The 17444-nt window shown below is 43.6% G+C and overlaps 1 protein-coding gene across 1 annotated transcript; it reads left to right on the top strand.

Moving 5' to 3' along the window:
- Window positions 1-1807: 1807 nt before the first annotated feature.
- On the top strand, window positions 1808-17156 carry ERAP1 (endoplasmic reticulum aminopeptidase 1). The gene is given in 19 exon segments (XM_072860811.1): window positions 1808-3014; window positions 3159-3297; window positions 4578-4712; window positions 5292-5412; window positions 5769-5867; window positions 5870-5922; window positions 6487-6600; window positions 7341-7472; window positions 8012-8143; window positions 8289-8372; window positions 8814-8971; window positions 9425-9504; window positions 9784-9967; window positions 11403-11559; window positions 11650-11834; window positions 12558-12719; window positions 13642-13782; window positions 13890-13971; window positions 15867-17156. Coding segments are annotated over 19 exon segments (2808 nt in total). The 5' UTR covers window positions 1808-2511; the 3' UTR covers window positions 16014-17156.
- Window positions 17157-17444: the final 288 nt, after the last annotated feature.

Genomic DNA, 17444 nt, shown 5'->3' with positions numbered 1-17444 from the left:
ATGCCGGGGCTCTCGCCCTCCTCCGCCTCTACGACGGGGCTGGCAGAGCCCAAGTCCCGCTGCGCAGCTCGCCTTGCCGGGGGCTTTCTGACTGCTGGTGGTCCTCAGCGGCCACCCCAGGCCTTTTGTCCTCTGCCGCCCGGGGTGCACGGCGCCTGCGGGGGGAACGACTCGCCGTCCTGCGGGACAGAGGAGGGGGGTGAGGCTGGGGAGGGGGCAGCCCACGGCAAGCGGCCCCACCCGGGTGCTGCCTGGCTGGAGCGGGGAGGCGGTGGGGCGGAGGAGCTGGGCAGGGACAGGGGGGGATCTCCTGCAGGATGCCGTTTTCCAGCGGGCAGCCCCCAGCCGCCCACCCCGGCCCTGGCGCCGGCTCTCCTGCCCCCAGCCCCTTGCGGAAGGGCGCGCCTGCTGGGCCCAGCTCCCCTGGCGTCCCTATGGCGCGGGCCCAGCCCCCCCCCAGCCCTGCGTTCTTACCTGGTGGGGACGGTGGGGCCATGGCGAAACACCCTGGCCCTGGGGGTGCGGTGTGCCAGGGGTCGCAGGGAAACACGTGCTCGACCCGCGGAGAAGCGTTACCGGAGCTGGTGCTCACCAGCGTGGATGAACTAATTAGAGACGTCAAGATGGGCTGCAGCGATCGTGCCCTGGTGGAATCCACAGTCTGGGGGGATATGGGCCAGGTGAAGAGCAGAGCCAGGACCCTGAACGTTAGGAGAGCGAACTTCCAGTTGTTTAAGGAACCGGTGGATGGGACCCCCAGGGAACCTGCCCTCAGGGACAGAGGAGCTGAACAGGCCTGGCAGCTCTTTGTGGACATTCCTCCTTCAGGTCATCCTCTTAGAGCACAAGAGCTCTCGCCTCCCACGTGTAAGAAATGGGGCAAGGCAGGCAGGAGACCAGCATGGCCCAGTAAGCACCTCCGGGTCCACCTAAAGGAGGAAACGCACAGGCAGTGGAAGCAGGGACAGGTATCCTGGGAAGAAGAGAGGGGCGCTGCCCGGACGTGTAGGGGTGGCATCAGGAAGGCACAGCTGGAGCCGAGCGTGGCGAGGGATGAGAAGAGCAGTGAGAAGGGCTTCTCCAGGTACGTTGGCCAGAAAAGGAAGACTGAAGAAAACGTACAGCCCCACCCCCCTCCCCCCAAAAATAAGGCAGGAGAACCGGGGACAACCGACATGCAGAAGGCTAAGGCGCTGAACAATTTTTGCCTCAGTTTTCCCTGGCACTCGCTCTTCCCACGTCTCTCAAGTCCCTGAGCCTCAGGGCAGGGACTGGGGAATGAAGTCCCTCCCATCGTAGGAGAGGATCAGGCTCGAGACCACCTGAGGAACCTGAACCTACGCAGATGTTTACTGATATTTGCCACACGTGCTTGTCCCAGCAGCATTGGTGGTGAGTGGGGACAGGAGAAGAAAAGGTAAGTCTCAGGTTTGTTCCCTGCTCGTCCGCTCACACCACACAAATCCCACAGCAGAGTCCTCACGGGTGTGAGAATGGCCGCCCCAGAGACTTTCTCACAAACCTCTAAGGTGTAGGTTTTCTCACTGAGCTTGTTTGCGATACAATTTACTCATTGGATGTAAATATACTGCCTTCCATCCGGTGAGGTGTTCCACCGGATCCCACTGTGCTCAAAGCCTGTTCACACCCTGTGCTGGGCATGGCAGTCTTCAGTAGCCAAGTCTTAACAGGAATGATGCTGCCCGTAAGGAAAAAACTGTCTGTGAAAGCTTCTGGGACACACTAGAATGGAAAGTTTTAAGCTTCTGAGAGCAGGCAGTAGCGCGTTCCCGAGTTACTGCCGTAGCCTTGAGAAGAACAAGCGGTGACACCAAGCCCAGAAACACGTTGAGGGCTTACTTGCCTTTTATTCCTCTGTTAAGAGAAAGGAACTGCAGTCCAGCACGGAAGCTTTAATAAAACAGCCTCCCATCCAGGTTGGCCAATCCAGAGAGATATCTGCCCCGAACCCACATACACATGGATGTCGCCACGCCCAGCGCCTCTGACCTTCTTCCCAGGTGGCTGCGGTTCAGTCACCGAGCCGCAGCGCTTCACCCAGTCCGCTGAAGAGACCCTCCGCGAGGCTGGGGCTGGGGCCGGGGCCACCCACCAGCGGAGGGCAAGGGGGAGGCTGGCGCTGCACAGCGCACGGGGCGCCAGCCCAGAGCGCTCGGCCTGGCTCCCCCCAGCCCCGCGGGCTGCCCCTCGGCGCGGGGCTGCCCCCACCCGCCCCAGGGCCGGCGGCGGCGGTCGGGGCGCGGCCGGCGAGGGAGCGTTCGCTTTCGCTTTCGCTTTCGCCTTCCCTCTGGGTCTCGGTCTCGGCGACGCGCGGTGGCGGCGGCAGCGCCGGGGCCTGCGGGGCCGCGGGCCGGCGGCAGGTACCGGGCGTGGGCAGGGCGGCCGGGGCCGCGGCGCGGTGCCGCCTGCCTCAGGGCTGTGCCCGGCGGGGGAGTTCCCGCGGTTTCTTCCCGTCCCCGTCAGGCAGTTGCCGGCGGCCTGCGGTGGAAAATGGCAGCCCTGCGCCGGGCCGGGCCGTTTCCAGGCCCGTCTGTGGCCGTGGCGGCGGGGCTGTTGGGGCTGCTGAGCACGGCCTTGGCTGGCGGCGGTGACCGGGCTGGCGGCAGCACACAGTTTCCCTGGGACGCGATGAGGCTCCCCAGGCACGTCGTCCCGCTGCGTTACCACCTCCTCATCCATCCTAACCTCACCACCCTGAGCTTTGCTGGGAGCACGGCCATAGAGGTTACGGTCACCCGGCAGACCAGCGCGGTCATCCTGCACAGCAAGCTCCTGCACATCACCAGGGCTGCCATTGAGGACGGGAGCGCCCGATCGGTGCAGGAGGCGCGGGTGCTGGAGCACCGGCCCTTTGAGCAGGTGGCACTCCTCGCTGCCGAGCCACTGCGGGCTGGGCACAACTACACTCTCAGCATCCAGTACTTTGCAAATCTCTCCGAGTCCTTCCATGGCTTTTATAAAAGCACCTACAGGACCCGGGAAGGAGAACTCAGGTAATCCTTTTTGACATGCAAAAGTTTTTGGTAGTACCTGTGATTATTTTGTAAATGCGAAATTACTGTTTTCACACATCAGGGGGGTGAACACTGCGTATATGAAGCTGTGTAACCAAAACCCTTTTTTTTCCCCCCGCTTAGAGTGCTTGCAACAACACAGTTTGAGCCGACAGCTGCGCGAATGGCCTTCCCATGTTTCGACGAACCAGCCTTCAAAGCCAGGTTTTCAGTTAAGATTAGGAGGGAAGCAAAGCACCTTGCACTGTCCAATATGCCAGTTGTAGGTGGATACTTTTAACTATGTGCTGTTGATTTATGATCTTTGAAACAAGAAAGCAAAAGGAGAACAGAATATCCAGGCAATTACTGTTAGTGGGAATGGTGATCTGAACATTACCACAGTTCTTTTACGAGAGCGTGTGGCGCTATTGCTGGTACCCTTGACACAAGGTTGAAAAGGAATGAAGAAAATAATGCATCGTGTGGGTTCCTGCTTCTTAGCAGAGGTGTGAGAATGATGAGCTCAACATAGTCTCCGTAATCTATTTTACTCACAAAATGCTTCCCATGTTGATCTTAGATTTTAAGGTTAATGATGAAATACATATGAATAAATACACGATTCATGTGTATTAACTTAATTGTCAGATAAGCAGGACCTTCTCTGTGGAAAAAAAAAAAAACTTTGGACATGAAAAAAACATCTCAGAATGAAAGTGCTGTGCATGTAATAGCTACAAATATTGTTTGTGATTATAAATACACATGGGTATATAGGGTTAACTGTGTTTTGTACATTTGATCTTACTTTGGCTGTAAGAGATTCTTCAGAATTTCTTCTGTACTATTAATTGCTGGTTTGCAGGGAAACTAAACCTTGTAAATGAGGGAACAGCTCCCCCCCCACACTCCCTCCCAAGTACCTTTGAAAAATGAAACATTTTGAAAGTTGGTATAAAAAGTAAATTCTTTTGTAGAGAAATGGATAAAATAATGAATAAGGAGTGGGTGCCGGGGGCCAGTGTTACAGTTCAGTGTGGCTAAACACATTCCAGGTCTAAGTTAGTTATCTAAGGCTCTCTGTAACCAAGAGGGGAAAATGGATCCCTCCAACACATGACTCATTTTATGCTAAACTAGATATCTGTGGTAACTGAATCACAATTTGGAGGAATTAATTTATTTTGCATGTAGGAACAGCTGCTGAGATTTATACAGCTTCTAATCAGCTGAAGTTGTGTGAGACTAATTTGATCAGTGTGCTGACAGACACTGAGGAGAACTGAAGCAGAGAACAGTATTTTCTTTTTTCTAGTTTTACGAATGTAGAAGTAAGTAACACTTACGAATGAAACTGCCCGTATATATATGTATATGTGCTTTCGTTCTCTGTGCGGGGAAGAGTGGGCATGGGGATGACTTCTTTCCAGTGTATCTTTGAAATGTTATGTAATACCTTTAAAAGGTAGTACTTTTAAACTGAGAAGAAACACAACAGTTGTTGGTGCCAAGGTCCTCACAGATAGTGCTACTGGGTGATGAGTTGTGCTCGGGTTTTAGGTGAAGTCTGTGAATATAACTTCTTGGCTTGTTGAGGACCATTTTGATACCACTGTCAAGATGAGTACGTACCTCGTGGCCTTCATCGTTTCAGATTTTAAATCCATCAGCAAAATAACCGGTCGTGGAGTTAAGGTAACTGTGTCTCGTTTTCTAAGAGCTTTTTTGTATTTAAGTCTGTACGAATACATAATGGTTTACTTTTCAGTTAAATGATCAGATTTATATATCTTGACATTTTACAGGAATTAAAGGAGAGAAAGAAACTGTTTTTTTAATTGGATGATTAGTTTGCATTCTGAGCTTTATTAGTTTCAGAAATTTTTTGTAATGGGCTTACTTTTTTATAATTATATGCATTGGTAACGTAGTTTGTTTCATGTAAGATTATATAATTAAAGGCAAATGAAATATAGTTTTCATGGAGAATCAGCACTAAAATAACCTGTGTCAGCTGAACGACTCTAATATGGTAGGGGTGGAAATAGTAGAAGTCTTTGTAGGGGCATGGTGGTTCTGGTGGGCAAGTCTTAAAACTTGTATTCCTAATTCTGATAATATTTTTCTGCAAATGTTTTAATAACTCTTGTATGAGAGGTGTTAGATGTGTGCTCTAGTGTCCCTTTTTATGGTCATTCAAGTAACTGTGATAACGAACAACTTCTGTAAGCTTTTGATGCTGGTGTTGAAGTGCTGCCTGCTCATCTGCTCTAGATTTCTGTGTACACGGTGCCAGACAAGATCAACCAAGCCGATTACGCATTGGATGCGGCAGTGAAACTTTTAGACTTCTATGAGGATTTCTTCAGCATTCCATATCCTTTACCTAAACAAGGTAAGTGTTAAATAATTTGATGTATTCAAGAGCATTATTAAGCACAGAGAGTAAAATAGCACAAAATCAGTAATTTAGAGTATTAAGACAGGGCCAAGTTTGGTTCACAGGCTTTTAAAGTGGCTGCTTCACAGAACTTAAGGACAGATTGAAAAGCTCCACTGGGAACTGAAGATCCTTGTCTTCTGTAGAGAGCTTTTTTTTAAAGTATGTTTTTGTGATTACATTTAAGAGAGCCCTTAGAAGTATGTGTGATATGTGTGCCTGTGTGGGAGCAGTCATGAAGTGGGTTGAGCGGGTAAGCGAGTTCTTTGTTGAGTAAAATGATACTAGTACTATTTTAACGTTTTTTCCAGATTTAGCAGCTATTCCTGATTTTCAGTCTGGTGCTATGGAAAACTGGGGACTGACCACATACCGGGAATCTGCATTGTTGTATGACCCTGAAAAGTCCTCCTGTCTTCTAAACTTTGGATTCCTATGATAATAGCCCATGAGCTGGCTCATCAGGTGAAATGTGGGGAAGAATAAGGAGTTCAAATGGGCCTGCAGAGGGGTCGGGCTTGATGGATCCTGTGTGGGTAGGGGGATCTTGGAGCTACAAGCTGAAAATAGCTGCTTTGGCTTGAGGGTGCTCATCTGTGAATCATGAGGACTGTTTCTGGTGAAGGAGTCCCGGCAGGCTGCATAGACACGGAGGGCTGTAACATAAATGTGTTCAGTTCAGTAGCTCAAATGCTGCGGGGCCTTTGCACCATTGTCAGCCCTTGAAATTAATTGCAGGCCACCAAAATAGGAACGTAAAAGTTTGGAAAGGTTAACTGTTTCCTATGTGGCTCTCCTGCCAAATGTGAGTTCTTTACAAGGCTTCTTGGAACGTGAGTGGAAGCCAGTGTTTTAGCGTATTACCGTTAAAATGAGAGTGCAATGGGAAGAGGCCAGAGCAAGCTGTATCACTAAAAAGGGTTCCTTAGAGGTCTTTAACATACTGTAAACGCAGTTTCATACAGGTCAGTAGCATGTTTTGTGATAAATTGTGTATTTAATTTCAGAAGCTCTTTTTTTTTTTCCCAGTGGTTTGGCAACCTCGTTACCATGGAGTGGTGGAATGATCTGTGGTTAAATGAAGGGTTTGCAAAGTTTATGGAGTTTGTGTCAGTCAGCGTTACCCATCCAGAACTGAGAGTTGTAAGCAGCTGTTACTGTGTTTTTATTTTATAACTGCCTTCTAAATCTACTAATTAGTAAGGATAAAGATCAAGCAGATTTGTGCTGTGAACCACGTTTAAATTTCTGTTTGATAGGATTATCTGATGTTAACTCTGAAGGGTAGGAATGTTGATTTAACTATATGTAAGTATTTTCAGGAACTGATGATGGAAGTTAATGATTGCAATTGAAAGTATATTCTTTTTTTTAAAGACATTTAGACTTCCAGAAATGTAAAGAAATTCTTTTATCTTGTTTCATCAAATGGGATCAAACTTGAAAACACTAAAATCCTTCCACTAGCTTTAGCAGAGGTCCAATGTATGGAATTTTCTACCAAAGTGAGATGAACAATGCATCTGGGCAGATTTTTGCCATAGCACTACAGTGGCATGATAATAGGGAAATTCACCTTTTTTTTTTTTTTTTAATTTGTTTTACAGTTACTGACCACTGTCATCAAACTTGGAATGTGTGGGTGTCTTTTTGGAGTTATTTTTAACTCTCACTAGCTTGACTAAGTTTAGAACAGTAGGACTCATTTGGCTGTTGTATTACTGTTTTGGGGGTTTTTATGCTCTGCAATAAAAAGAAAGATATGCTTTGTTTTCTTTGTATAATTTAAAGATCATGTGGAATGGACTGAAAAGTGAACGAATAGGGATTCAGCGGTCACTGAGCAAAATTTAGTAGTAATATTTGGTTTTGCCTCCTATTAGGAAGACTATTTCTTAAGGAGATGTTTTGATGCCATGGCAGTGGATGCATTAAATTCGTCACATCCTATATCTAATCCTGTAGAAGATCCAGCTGAAATTTTAGAAATGTTTGATCATGTTTCTTATGAGAAGGTAAAATACATAACTGCTATTGATTTCAGTTGTACTGTGTGTACTATACAATTGTATTTTACTGATTTCACCCCTACATATAAGACGTCCCTGACACATGGTATTAATGGTTTTATGACTTCCTTGTCCAAAACACCTGGGTGGATTCAAATGGCAGTTGCCTCTTCCATTTCTAAAATGAGGAAGCCTTTACTTCTTCTATCTGTTCTGTATCAATTTAGTCTTAAACCATTTTTTTAGGTTCTTAACCCAAGGAGTGTTTTTCACTGCAGCATTATATGGTGCTGGCTTGTATAGTAATTAAAAAAATAATAACATAACTTACTCAATCAGTGATATTTTTAAGAGTAATGATCACAAAAAAGCAAAGTTCTGTTTCAATATACATAAAACCCAATTATTTTTTACAGACATACAAAAGTGAATTGTTATGTAGATCAGTGGCATGCTGAAATTTTTCTGAAACAAGCATCTTGCCAGCAAAGGAGTAGTTTTGTAAACACTTTTTTTGGTAAACACTTGTAAACTCTTTTTTTCAGGGATCTTGTATATTAAATATGCTGAGGGACTACCTGACTGCTGATGTGTTTAAAGCTGGACTTGTCCAGTACTTGCAGAAATACAGCTATCAGAATACAAAAAATGAAGATTTGTGGAACAGCATGACAAATGCAAGTATTCCTTATTCTCTTATTTTTTTCAAATTTCATAACTTCTCATGATTAATGTGTCTCTCTAATATATTACTGAAGACTGTGACCAGCACTTATGATTATGACATCAAAGGGAGATGACCAAAACTTTTTTTCCTTTCAGATTTGCCCTACAGTAGGTAGTGACAAAAATGAACTACAAGGTGATGGTTTTTGCAGGAGAAGCCAACAATCATCTTCAAATGCAGTAAGCATCTACTTTTCTACCCATCAGTATTTAGGAGCTTGACGTGTATTTGTGCCCTCTCATGTTACTATTCCGTGTTGTGGCATTGATAGGTGCACCTTCCAAAAGCATTCTTCACCACTTGAGCATGGTTCTAGGGAGAGTCTAAGTTTCTTCAGTTCCATTGGAAATCTGTTTTCTCAGATTTGGGCAGAAATCCTACTCCTGTGCCCAGGGCTGACAGAAAAACAGCAGCACTTAACGAGATGTCGTTAACTATATGAAAATATCCACAAGAAAACTGGCTGGAGATGTCAAGTCATCCAGTCTAAACATACCTAGGTAGAGCTTACAAATACCCAGCAGCTTTTAGAGTTCTTACGTACCCATTTCTGTTTCACTGTCAGTGTACTCCCATCTTCCTCCTCTTCTTACATGTCTTTTTCCCTTGCTAAAAACCAGCACTGGACTAAAGGAGAGACTCTTGATGTGAGGGCAATGATGGACACTTGGACACTGCAAAAAGGTTTTCCCCTGGTAACTGTCACGGTGAGAGGGAAGAATGTCCACCTGCAGCAGGAGCACTACGTGAAGGGAGTAGATTCTCCTTCATCCACAGGGTAAACAAAATGGGGAAATCTCAGCAGGCAAACCCAAATACTGTCCTGTGGCAAGCACTGTTGTAGAATAAGAGCTTTTGCTGCTGTTTCTTAAGGAATGTTCCCTGAGCTGTTTGGTTGTGAGTCTTTCCCTGTGTAGCTCAGGATCAGTAGTACTCCTGTTGGTGAACCCTGCAGTGGCTGGGTGTCTGGGTGAGCCTGTGCTGGAGATGTGCTAGTGGAACTAGGCTGGGAAGTCCATATTGTTGCAGCTTCAGTGTCAGTGATCCCCCAAGCAAGCTACGTGAAAGCTAGCCAGATGCATCTGGCTCTGCAGTGAAGTCAGAGATGTGAGTGCAGCGTGTTGCTGTTATTGCGCAGGTGAAAGATATTACTCAGCGGTTAGACTGGGACAAGTTGGAGAAGCTTTTGCAAAGTTCTTTCATTAAACAAAGCACTTCTCTTTTGCAATAGGTACTTGTGGCACATTCCACTAACCTACATTACCAGTAAATCGGACACTGTTCAGAGATTTTTGATGACAACTAAAGCAGGTAATTTCTTTGACTAATTAGGGAATCAGTTTACTCAAAGTTTGTTTGCAAGCCGTCTAGTTTTGCGGGTTTTTTTTCAGAATGGGGAACTGGAACTTCTAGTACCAGAGATGCAAGTGTTTGTCAGCTCAATACCACTGTAACAATCTCTTAATATATTCAGAAACCATGTTACTGTGTTCTTTAAATCACTGAAATGAGTGTAACAGTATTATTGGGTATAGTACTAGGACACGTTTGAATCACTAAGAAAAAAAGGAGTTATGCTTTTGTTTCCAGATGTCATTATCCTTCCGGAAGAGGTGGAGTGGGTTAAATTCAATGTGGACATGAATGGGTATTACATTGTGCACTACGAAGATGATGGATGGGATCGTCTGATTAACCTTTTGAAAGAGAACCATACAGTGATTAGCAGCAATGACAGAGCAAGTCTCATTAACAACGTATTCCAGCTCATGAGGTATGGCCTTCTGTCCAAGTCTGAAAAAAATACAAAATCTGTGTTTATATACCACTGAGGAAAGAAGTGTTGATAAGGTACATAGTATTAATTAAACCTGTTAAACAGAGTGAGAGCAGTGATGCTCTTTTCTTGCTTACAGCAGTGTAAACCCGGGATTTCTCTTGCAGCGGATTTATCTAAGCCTATTTAGTGAACCATGTCATGTTCAATAAAGACACGCTAACGGAAGGATGCCAGTGTGAAGTGATGGACTAGGATAATGGTTTTGCACCGGGAAAGATACTGGTGCCATTTGTCAGTTACAAACAAGGCTATTACAGTCATAAAGATGTGACGTGATTACAATTGTGATTAGTCTTAGTTCTGTGGATGCATTAGAAAGGGCTGTATCTTAGAGGTGCTTTGCAAATGCTTGTGCATAGCCTGGCACAGAGAACTAAAGAACCGACAGAAGTAACTCCTGGTCTGAGTGTACAGTGTTCAAGAAAGAGGGTAGTGGGGGGAGCTGGAAGAGAATTGAGATCGTATGAATTTGAGGTGGCAGCTCACAAGGCGATGTCAGCCAGGCTGTCAGTCAAGATTTTTGTTTGGACAGCAGAAGAAAGGTCTTTCTCGTTTGAAGAGAAAAGAGGAGAGTGAAGAAAGATTGCTCAGCATGGTCAAGGAGCTTAGAGAGGAAAGGAAGAAGGGACAATTAGAGATGCAAACTGGGTTAAGCAGGATTTGTTTTATGATGGGTGACTAGAACATGCTTGTATTTTGAGGCAGAAAAGGCAGGTGAATAAGGACAAAATGAGAATGTGTGCAGGGAGCTGACATGGAGAGGAAGCAGAAAAGAGGTTTTGCAGAAGGATGAAAAAATGAACAGGGAGGGTGAGAAAAGACCTCTTCCATTTTCTCTGTTTGCTCTTGGAAGAAATAATTGAGATGTATGCTGGCAGAGGTAGAGGACAGTTTGCAAAGCCAGGTAAAGACAGTGAAGGAGCAGTTGGGATTGTAGCTTTGTGGTTTACTGCAGGCTAAATATCTACATGTCGAGCTAGAAAGCTGTTGCCAAAGAAGTGATCTCAGTCATTGGATTCTTTCTGTATGTGTGTGGTTTGTAGAGCAAATCAATGGTGGGGAGAGAGCAAGAGGGAGAGGCTGTGCTGGGATAACCTTGCCATGTGAGAGACGGGGGAAAAAAAATGATCTTTCTAAATCATTCTCTTACAGTCCGTTTCTTAATTCAAAGATTAAACACCAGGTTTCATAGCTTATGTAGCTGCTCAGCCACATTTCACTTCAAAAAGCAAAGTTAAAAAGAGATTTGGAAATACCTTTAAGGCTTTCCTATTTGTATAGTTTTCTGAAAAACACTTGTCTTGGATTTTGCTTTTAAGTTTGTCCTTTAATTACAACTTGTTTTATCCTCTCTCTTCTACTTCCTTAGAATAAAAAAATTGTCAGTTTCCAAAGCTTTTGATTTAACTTTGTACCTGAAACATGAAAGACAAATCATGCCTGTACTCCAAGGTATGAAGGAGCTGATTCCTATATACAAGCTCATGGAGAGGAGGGATATGGATAGTACAGAAAAACAGTTGAAGGTAATATTTTAGTTATCTAGAACTTTCTAACTCTGCCTGTACCCTGTAAAATGCACTTTAAAATACATCATTATTCTTACCTTATTTTAGGAGTATATAGTCAATCTATTCAAAGACCTGATTGACAAGCAGTCTTGGAGTGATGAAGGCTCAGTGTCTGAGAGATTGCTTAGGCAGTCGCTCCTCCTGTTTGCATGCGTGCACAGGTACCAGCCATGTGTGGACAAAGCCAAAGGATATTTTACAGAATGGCAGAAATCAAATGGAACCTTGAGGTCTGTTCTGTAACTGTTACTGTTTTTTCTGATACTCTGTTTAATTACGCTAGAGTTAATTTACAAAAAGAGCTAAACTTCAGTCCTTTGTGCGCTCTGAAGTTGAACTTTCTTAGTTTTGTATCTTATGCTTTAGCTTCACAGTGCCTTTACAGTTTGGTGCATAATATGTGCCCAGACTAGCACATATGTCATGTGGTGCTCCACAGCTTGGGTTGTTAAAGATGTTCTGAAAAGTGAAAATAACATGTATTCCGTCATTTATGTGTCTGAATATTGACCTATACCCGTTTTAAGAATAGGTAACTACTATGCATGAACTTCACCTTATTTTTGTTTCTTGTCATGACATAAGAACTCCCTAAAACACCTTCCAAAATGTTTCTGAGAAATTGTTCTGGGCAGACCAAAGAAGACCATATTGGGATCTGACTGGGCATAGCTGTGAAAGGAATATACAAAAATAAAGAGGGAAAAAAAAAAGGAATGATGAGTCCAGAATTTCTGGAAGTCATTTCCAAGGCTGGAACAATACTGAGATACAGCCTGAGGTATTCAACTGTTTCCCAGCCACAGGGATCACTTTCTAATACCCCTGAGGGACCAGTATTTTTTAATAAATTGTCTGCTATGCCAGTTGATGTGTGATGGTGACATGGTTGTGTTTCTACATGTATTCCCAAATATGACATGGAGAGTAACTTGGTATTCAATTTGTTATAGCTTGCCAGCAGATGTGAAGACCGCAGTGTATACCGTTGGAGCACAAACGTCCGAAGGCTGGGATTTCCTCCTTAGTAAATACAGACTGCAGTCGTTCAATGTGGAGAGACAGAACATTGAATTAGCTCTCAGCCACAGCAGAAGTAAGGACAAACTTCAGTGGTAAGTAGTTACACAGAACAGAAATGTGTTTGGGGAAAATTTACAAACATTAAAACAGGAAATATAATTATTCAGAGTCTTGTTTCATGCTTTTGAATTTCATGATGTATAAAAGGCTTTACAGAGTTAATACGGTGGGAGGAAGTGGCTGCACCTCTTCATTTTTGTGTTTTGGTGCCAGGAGTCAACGCACTCAGAATTTGCAGTAGCAAATTGGGACAAAATACAATAAAACAGCTGTTTGGATACCTTATCTTTGCTTGACAGACACTTGCTTACCTTTGTAGTTCTTTGATTATAGGTACATATGTTGTACCTTTCTTACAAAAAATTTGAGGTTTCCTGCTTTTAAGAGAGCTGAGCATGACTGAGGTTTTCAGGTGTTCCCTTCAAACCGTGCATTCTGTGAACCTGATTTCTGCCATTTGATGGGGGTTACAGCACAGGACGCTGATTTAACTGTGTTCAGATGTCACTGGAGACATACTTTAGCTGTTTCATTATGTTATTTATTCTTTGCATCGCAGTGCTCTTTGGACACCTTAGTCATGAGCAGCATTTACAGGCCTGAATTTTCCACCGATACTTAGTGTAGAACAAATTCCTTTCTTACAGAGGAAGGAGCGAGGTTCATATTAATTTGGAAATTTTGAGTAGGAGCAAAATGTAGCCTCGTTTTTATCCTTAATTTTCAGACTACAGGTCTACCAAGTAACTGTAATTGTGAAAGTAACAGAAATGGGAGAGATGGATGTGGCCGAGGAGTACATCATAAAAAGCTGGAAGAAACCCAGCAGAAGTGATGTGTCAGGACCTTTAGAAATGTGAACTCTCAACCATAGTACGAAATACTAAGGGAATAGTAATTTTTCAGCTTTATCTACTGAACTGCGCAACTTCCATTTCTGTTATTAATTCTCAGGTTAATGGATCAAGGTCTGCATGGTGACATCATAAGAACTCAGGATCTTCCACATATTATTGAATTTGTTGCCACAAACCCATTTGGCTATCATCTAGCTTGGACATTTTTAAAAGAAAATTGGAAGAAAGTTGTAGAAAAGTAAGGAACATAAGTTGTTTTACTGCTCTCTCTACCCAGTTGTACTTTAAAACTCTACTTTCTACAAAAATAGACATTTTCTGAGTTTAGGTGATTCTTTTTGCCAGATTTGAACTTGGTTCGAATTCCGTAGCAGACATTGTCACTGGAGTGACAAGTCGGTACTCGACAAGGTCACAGCTTGCACAGGTAAGCCATTCAGATCCTGGTTTTAAAAAATAGTTGTAGTATAACTGAAATGAAAATTTGGATTAAATCTTAACATGGTAAAGGTATGACCAGTTATGAAGCATCAGGGTAATATCCTGCCTTTTCCTTGAAAAATATTATAGCGGGGATGAATTAGATTACTCAAGGGAGAGCATTAAGTCAATGGCAAGGAGAAAGATGTTTGTTGTTTAAGCAGTGAGCTTGGAGGCAGCGTATGAATGTTTGTCTGCCAAAGCATTCATGGTTTACCTGCCTCTGTTAGTATTTTCTACACGCTCTGGAAAGCAGTGAGGGAAAAAAAAAGAGTAGGTCTTTTCATGGAGCAGACAGAAGAAAAATGCTGAAGGACAGTGAGAAATCATCTCACTCTTCTATATCTTCCATTCTGGGGAAAATTCTCCGTGCTCCTGGATGTCATATATGATAATCCTTTTGTCTACTTATTCCAGTAGACAAAAGCCCAGACTGATCAATGTGCAGATTTAATGGCATTCCTGACAGTATCTTTTCAGAAGCTGCTACTTTTTTTGCCAGTTTAAAATTTGCTGCTTTAGGGCAAAACACAGGCGTAAGTAAGTAATGCAACCATATTAAATATAAAATGAAAGAATATAGAATATAGTTCTCAATCTTCATTTTAAATCTGTGTGGATTCTAACAGTGTGTCAATAGCAGCGTCTTGGCCAGTGGCACAGACTGCAGGGATGTTTCTGTGTCCTACCCAGAAATGAGGCTGCATCTCCCTTGGGGATCCATGGGAATTAAGTATGAGTCTCTGAACACGGACAAAGTCAGTATAAGGTTGAGAGAGAAAATCCAGCAATCCTATTTGTATCTTTTTTATACTTTATACAAGTATTTGTGTCTTGCATCATACTCATCAAAGTAAATTATCAGAAAATGATGTATTTAATTTATACAAGAAGTACAGTCACTGTATCTTTTGAAAGTATCTGTCTACCATTAACACCAAGTCAAGTCTGAGGTTGTATTAAGTTTCCACAATAAGCCTTGTGATCAGGAGTGCCTCCTTTAAAAAAAAAAATAAAAAGAAAAAAAACCAGTGAGGAAGGCAGCTGCCAACACTTCCAGCAGCCACAGGGAATGCAGTGACTTCGAGGAGTAGAAGCAGCCTCCAGGTTTCCAGTGGCTGCATTCCCAAGTGCTTCAAGGGTGAGACTAGTGGCTTCCCAAGCCCTGGAGGAGTTGGAGGGGTATTTTTATTTTTTTTTTTTTAGAAAACTAAAAGGAGGCACAGGCTTCCCCATGTAGGGAAAACTTCTTAGAGTATTTTACCATCAACACTTAAACTACTGCTGCTCCTCCAAATGGGTTGAACGAGTGGCTCACAGACAAATGTAGATGACTCTTACCGAGTCACTCCAAAACCAACTCTTGTCTGTCCCACCCCATTGCCTGTATCGGCACGAACACCCGCTTCAGCTGACAGTCTGGGACGTAAACTGAACTTCGGGTGAAGGTGTGCTGCGAAGCAGAGCAGCCATCAGGCAGAGCGGGGGATGCTCAGTCCCCAGGTGACGTCCGCACTGTCCTGCCTGCGGGTGCCACAGCTTAAATGGCCGCAAGTGTTCGTTGAATGAGCAGGAACCGGACGGATCTCCCACACAACATGAGAGCTCCTTCAGCTGCGGTTTTTTATAATCTAATTTGAAGTGTAATCTTCCTCGGCTTGTGAGATCCAGCCACTATGAAACCTTTTTAAAAAACTGTTCTTGGAGTGGGGGGTGGGAGGGAGAGGGGGTAGAAGACCCAAGGCCGGGTTTGAGTATCACAAATGTCTTGCTGGTCTTCCTGTGCACCTGAGAGACATTGCTGCCTCTTCATCAACTGTTCTTTCACATTTTTGTCAACAGGTGAAAGAATTCTTCAGTTCTCTGGATGAAAAAAGCGCACAGCTTCAGTGTGTCCAGCAAGCTATTGAAACCATCGAAGACAACATACAATGGATGGATAGAAATTCTGAGAAAGTCAAAACATGGCTGCAAAACAACCATCTGTAAATTAAGGCACCTTGCTTACACTTGTCAGGAATAACTGAAAAGCTGTGAAAGTTCAGGGCTGGAGGGACAATTCAATTGTGTAAGTTAGTTTCTTTGGAAGGAGCTGTAAGGCAGTCTAATGCTCCTGCTCAGTATTTCTCTCTGTCATGGTTGTGGTTTGCTGGGAACAGAACTACACCATTCATTGATTGCTTTCACTGGGTAACACTTTTAAGAGAAAAAGAACATTGTAGAGTGAACTAAGGTGTAGGAGAGGCTGAGCAGAACTCTGAAATACATTGCTTCTGAAAAAGCAGAAGGAACTGGGAGACAACCAAGAGAAGCTTTCCACCTGCAAATGCTGACCCTTCCAGAGTCTTTCCTACAAAGGTACAACTGCCAGCTCTGTTTAACACTGAAGTGCACTGAAGCTCTGGAGCAAGCCATCTTTCCATGTCTCTTTATCCTTATCATTTACGTTTCCAGGAGAATAATTTTTACAAACACGTACCTCGGATCAAGCATCACATAATTAAAAAAACCCCAAGTATCTACTGTAATTAAAATTGCATCTGCCAAAGTAAATATGGTAAGGACTATCTATGCAAGATTTATTGTGTCTCGGGGTGGAGGCAGTTGCAGTCGTGTGGATGCTGTGCAGCGGTGAGGCCGAGTCCCTGCTGCGCTTCTGTCCCCTAAATACCACCCTCTCCCAGGAGTTCTGCCCGACTCCTTTTGCTGCTGATGTAAATACTTTGCCTACACTGGAAATATTATTGCGCTTTTAGGTAACGTTCAGGAAATGAGTAGATACATTTTGTGTGAAAAAGTAAAAAGTCAGTTAATTTTACTTCAGATGATTAACCATCAGTTTGTTTTAGCAGGAATTTTTGCTTTTAATTAACCTTTTTCACCTAATTGAAGTGCAACTGTTGTCACATGTACTCATTGACATCTAAAAGAACAGTCATTCATTCATAGTGGTCTTTATATCTTATCTGTAGGGTAGTAAGAATTGTAATGTAATTACTCTAAGGAGAGAAATTACTAATATTATGATATCATGCTCGGAAGGGACAGTTACTTAAGAAAGCTAAGTTGAAATCTTGGAGGTGGGGTTTTTCTTTGGTGGTGGGATTTTTTCTTTTTTAACAGACAGTTGCAAATGGCCTTCTTTGTTCACCTGCAGAAAACTTTTATTTCTGTACTGAACTTGAAAAAAAAAATAAATCCAATTAATTACTACATGTGCTTAAATGCGCTTGATTTCTTTGTCTTACAACCCTGCCCTTGACATGATGCCAGTGTTTATTTCCTCTGCAGTTCTGACCTTTCTCAGTTTCCTCACTTACATTCCTCACAGAAACTTTAACAAAGATAAAGACTTTTGGAAAAAATGCATAATCTCAACAAATTATAAGCTTTTCACTGTGCCTTGCTTCCTCTTCTCTC

The sequence above is a fragment of the Ciconia boyciana genome, chromosome 4 (assembly GCF_034638445.1).
Source record: "Ciconia boyciana chromosome 4, ASM3463844v1, whole genome shotgun sequence".
NCBI lineage: Eukaryota > Metazoa > Chordata > Aves > Ciconiiformes > Ciconiidae > Ciconia > Ciconia boyciana.
This window is presented reverse-complemented; position numbering and strand designations above follow the sequence as displayed.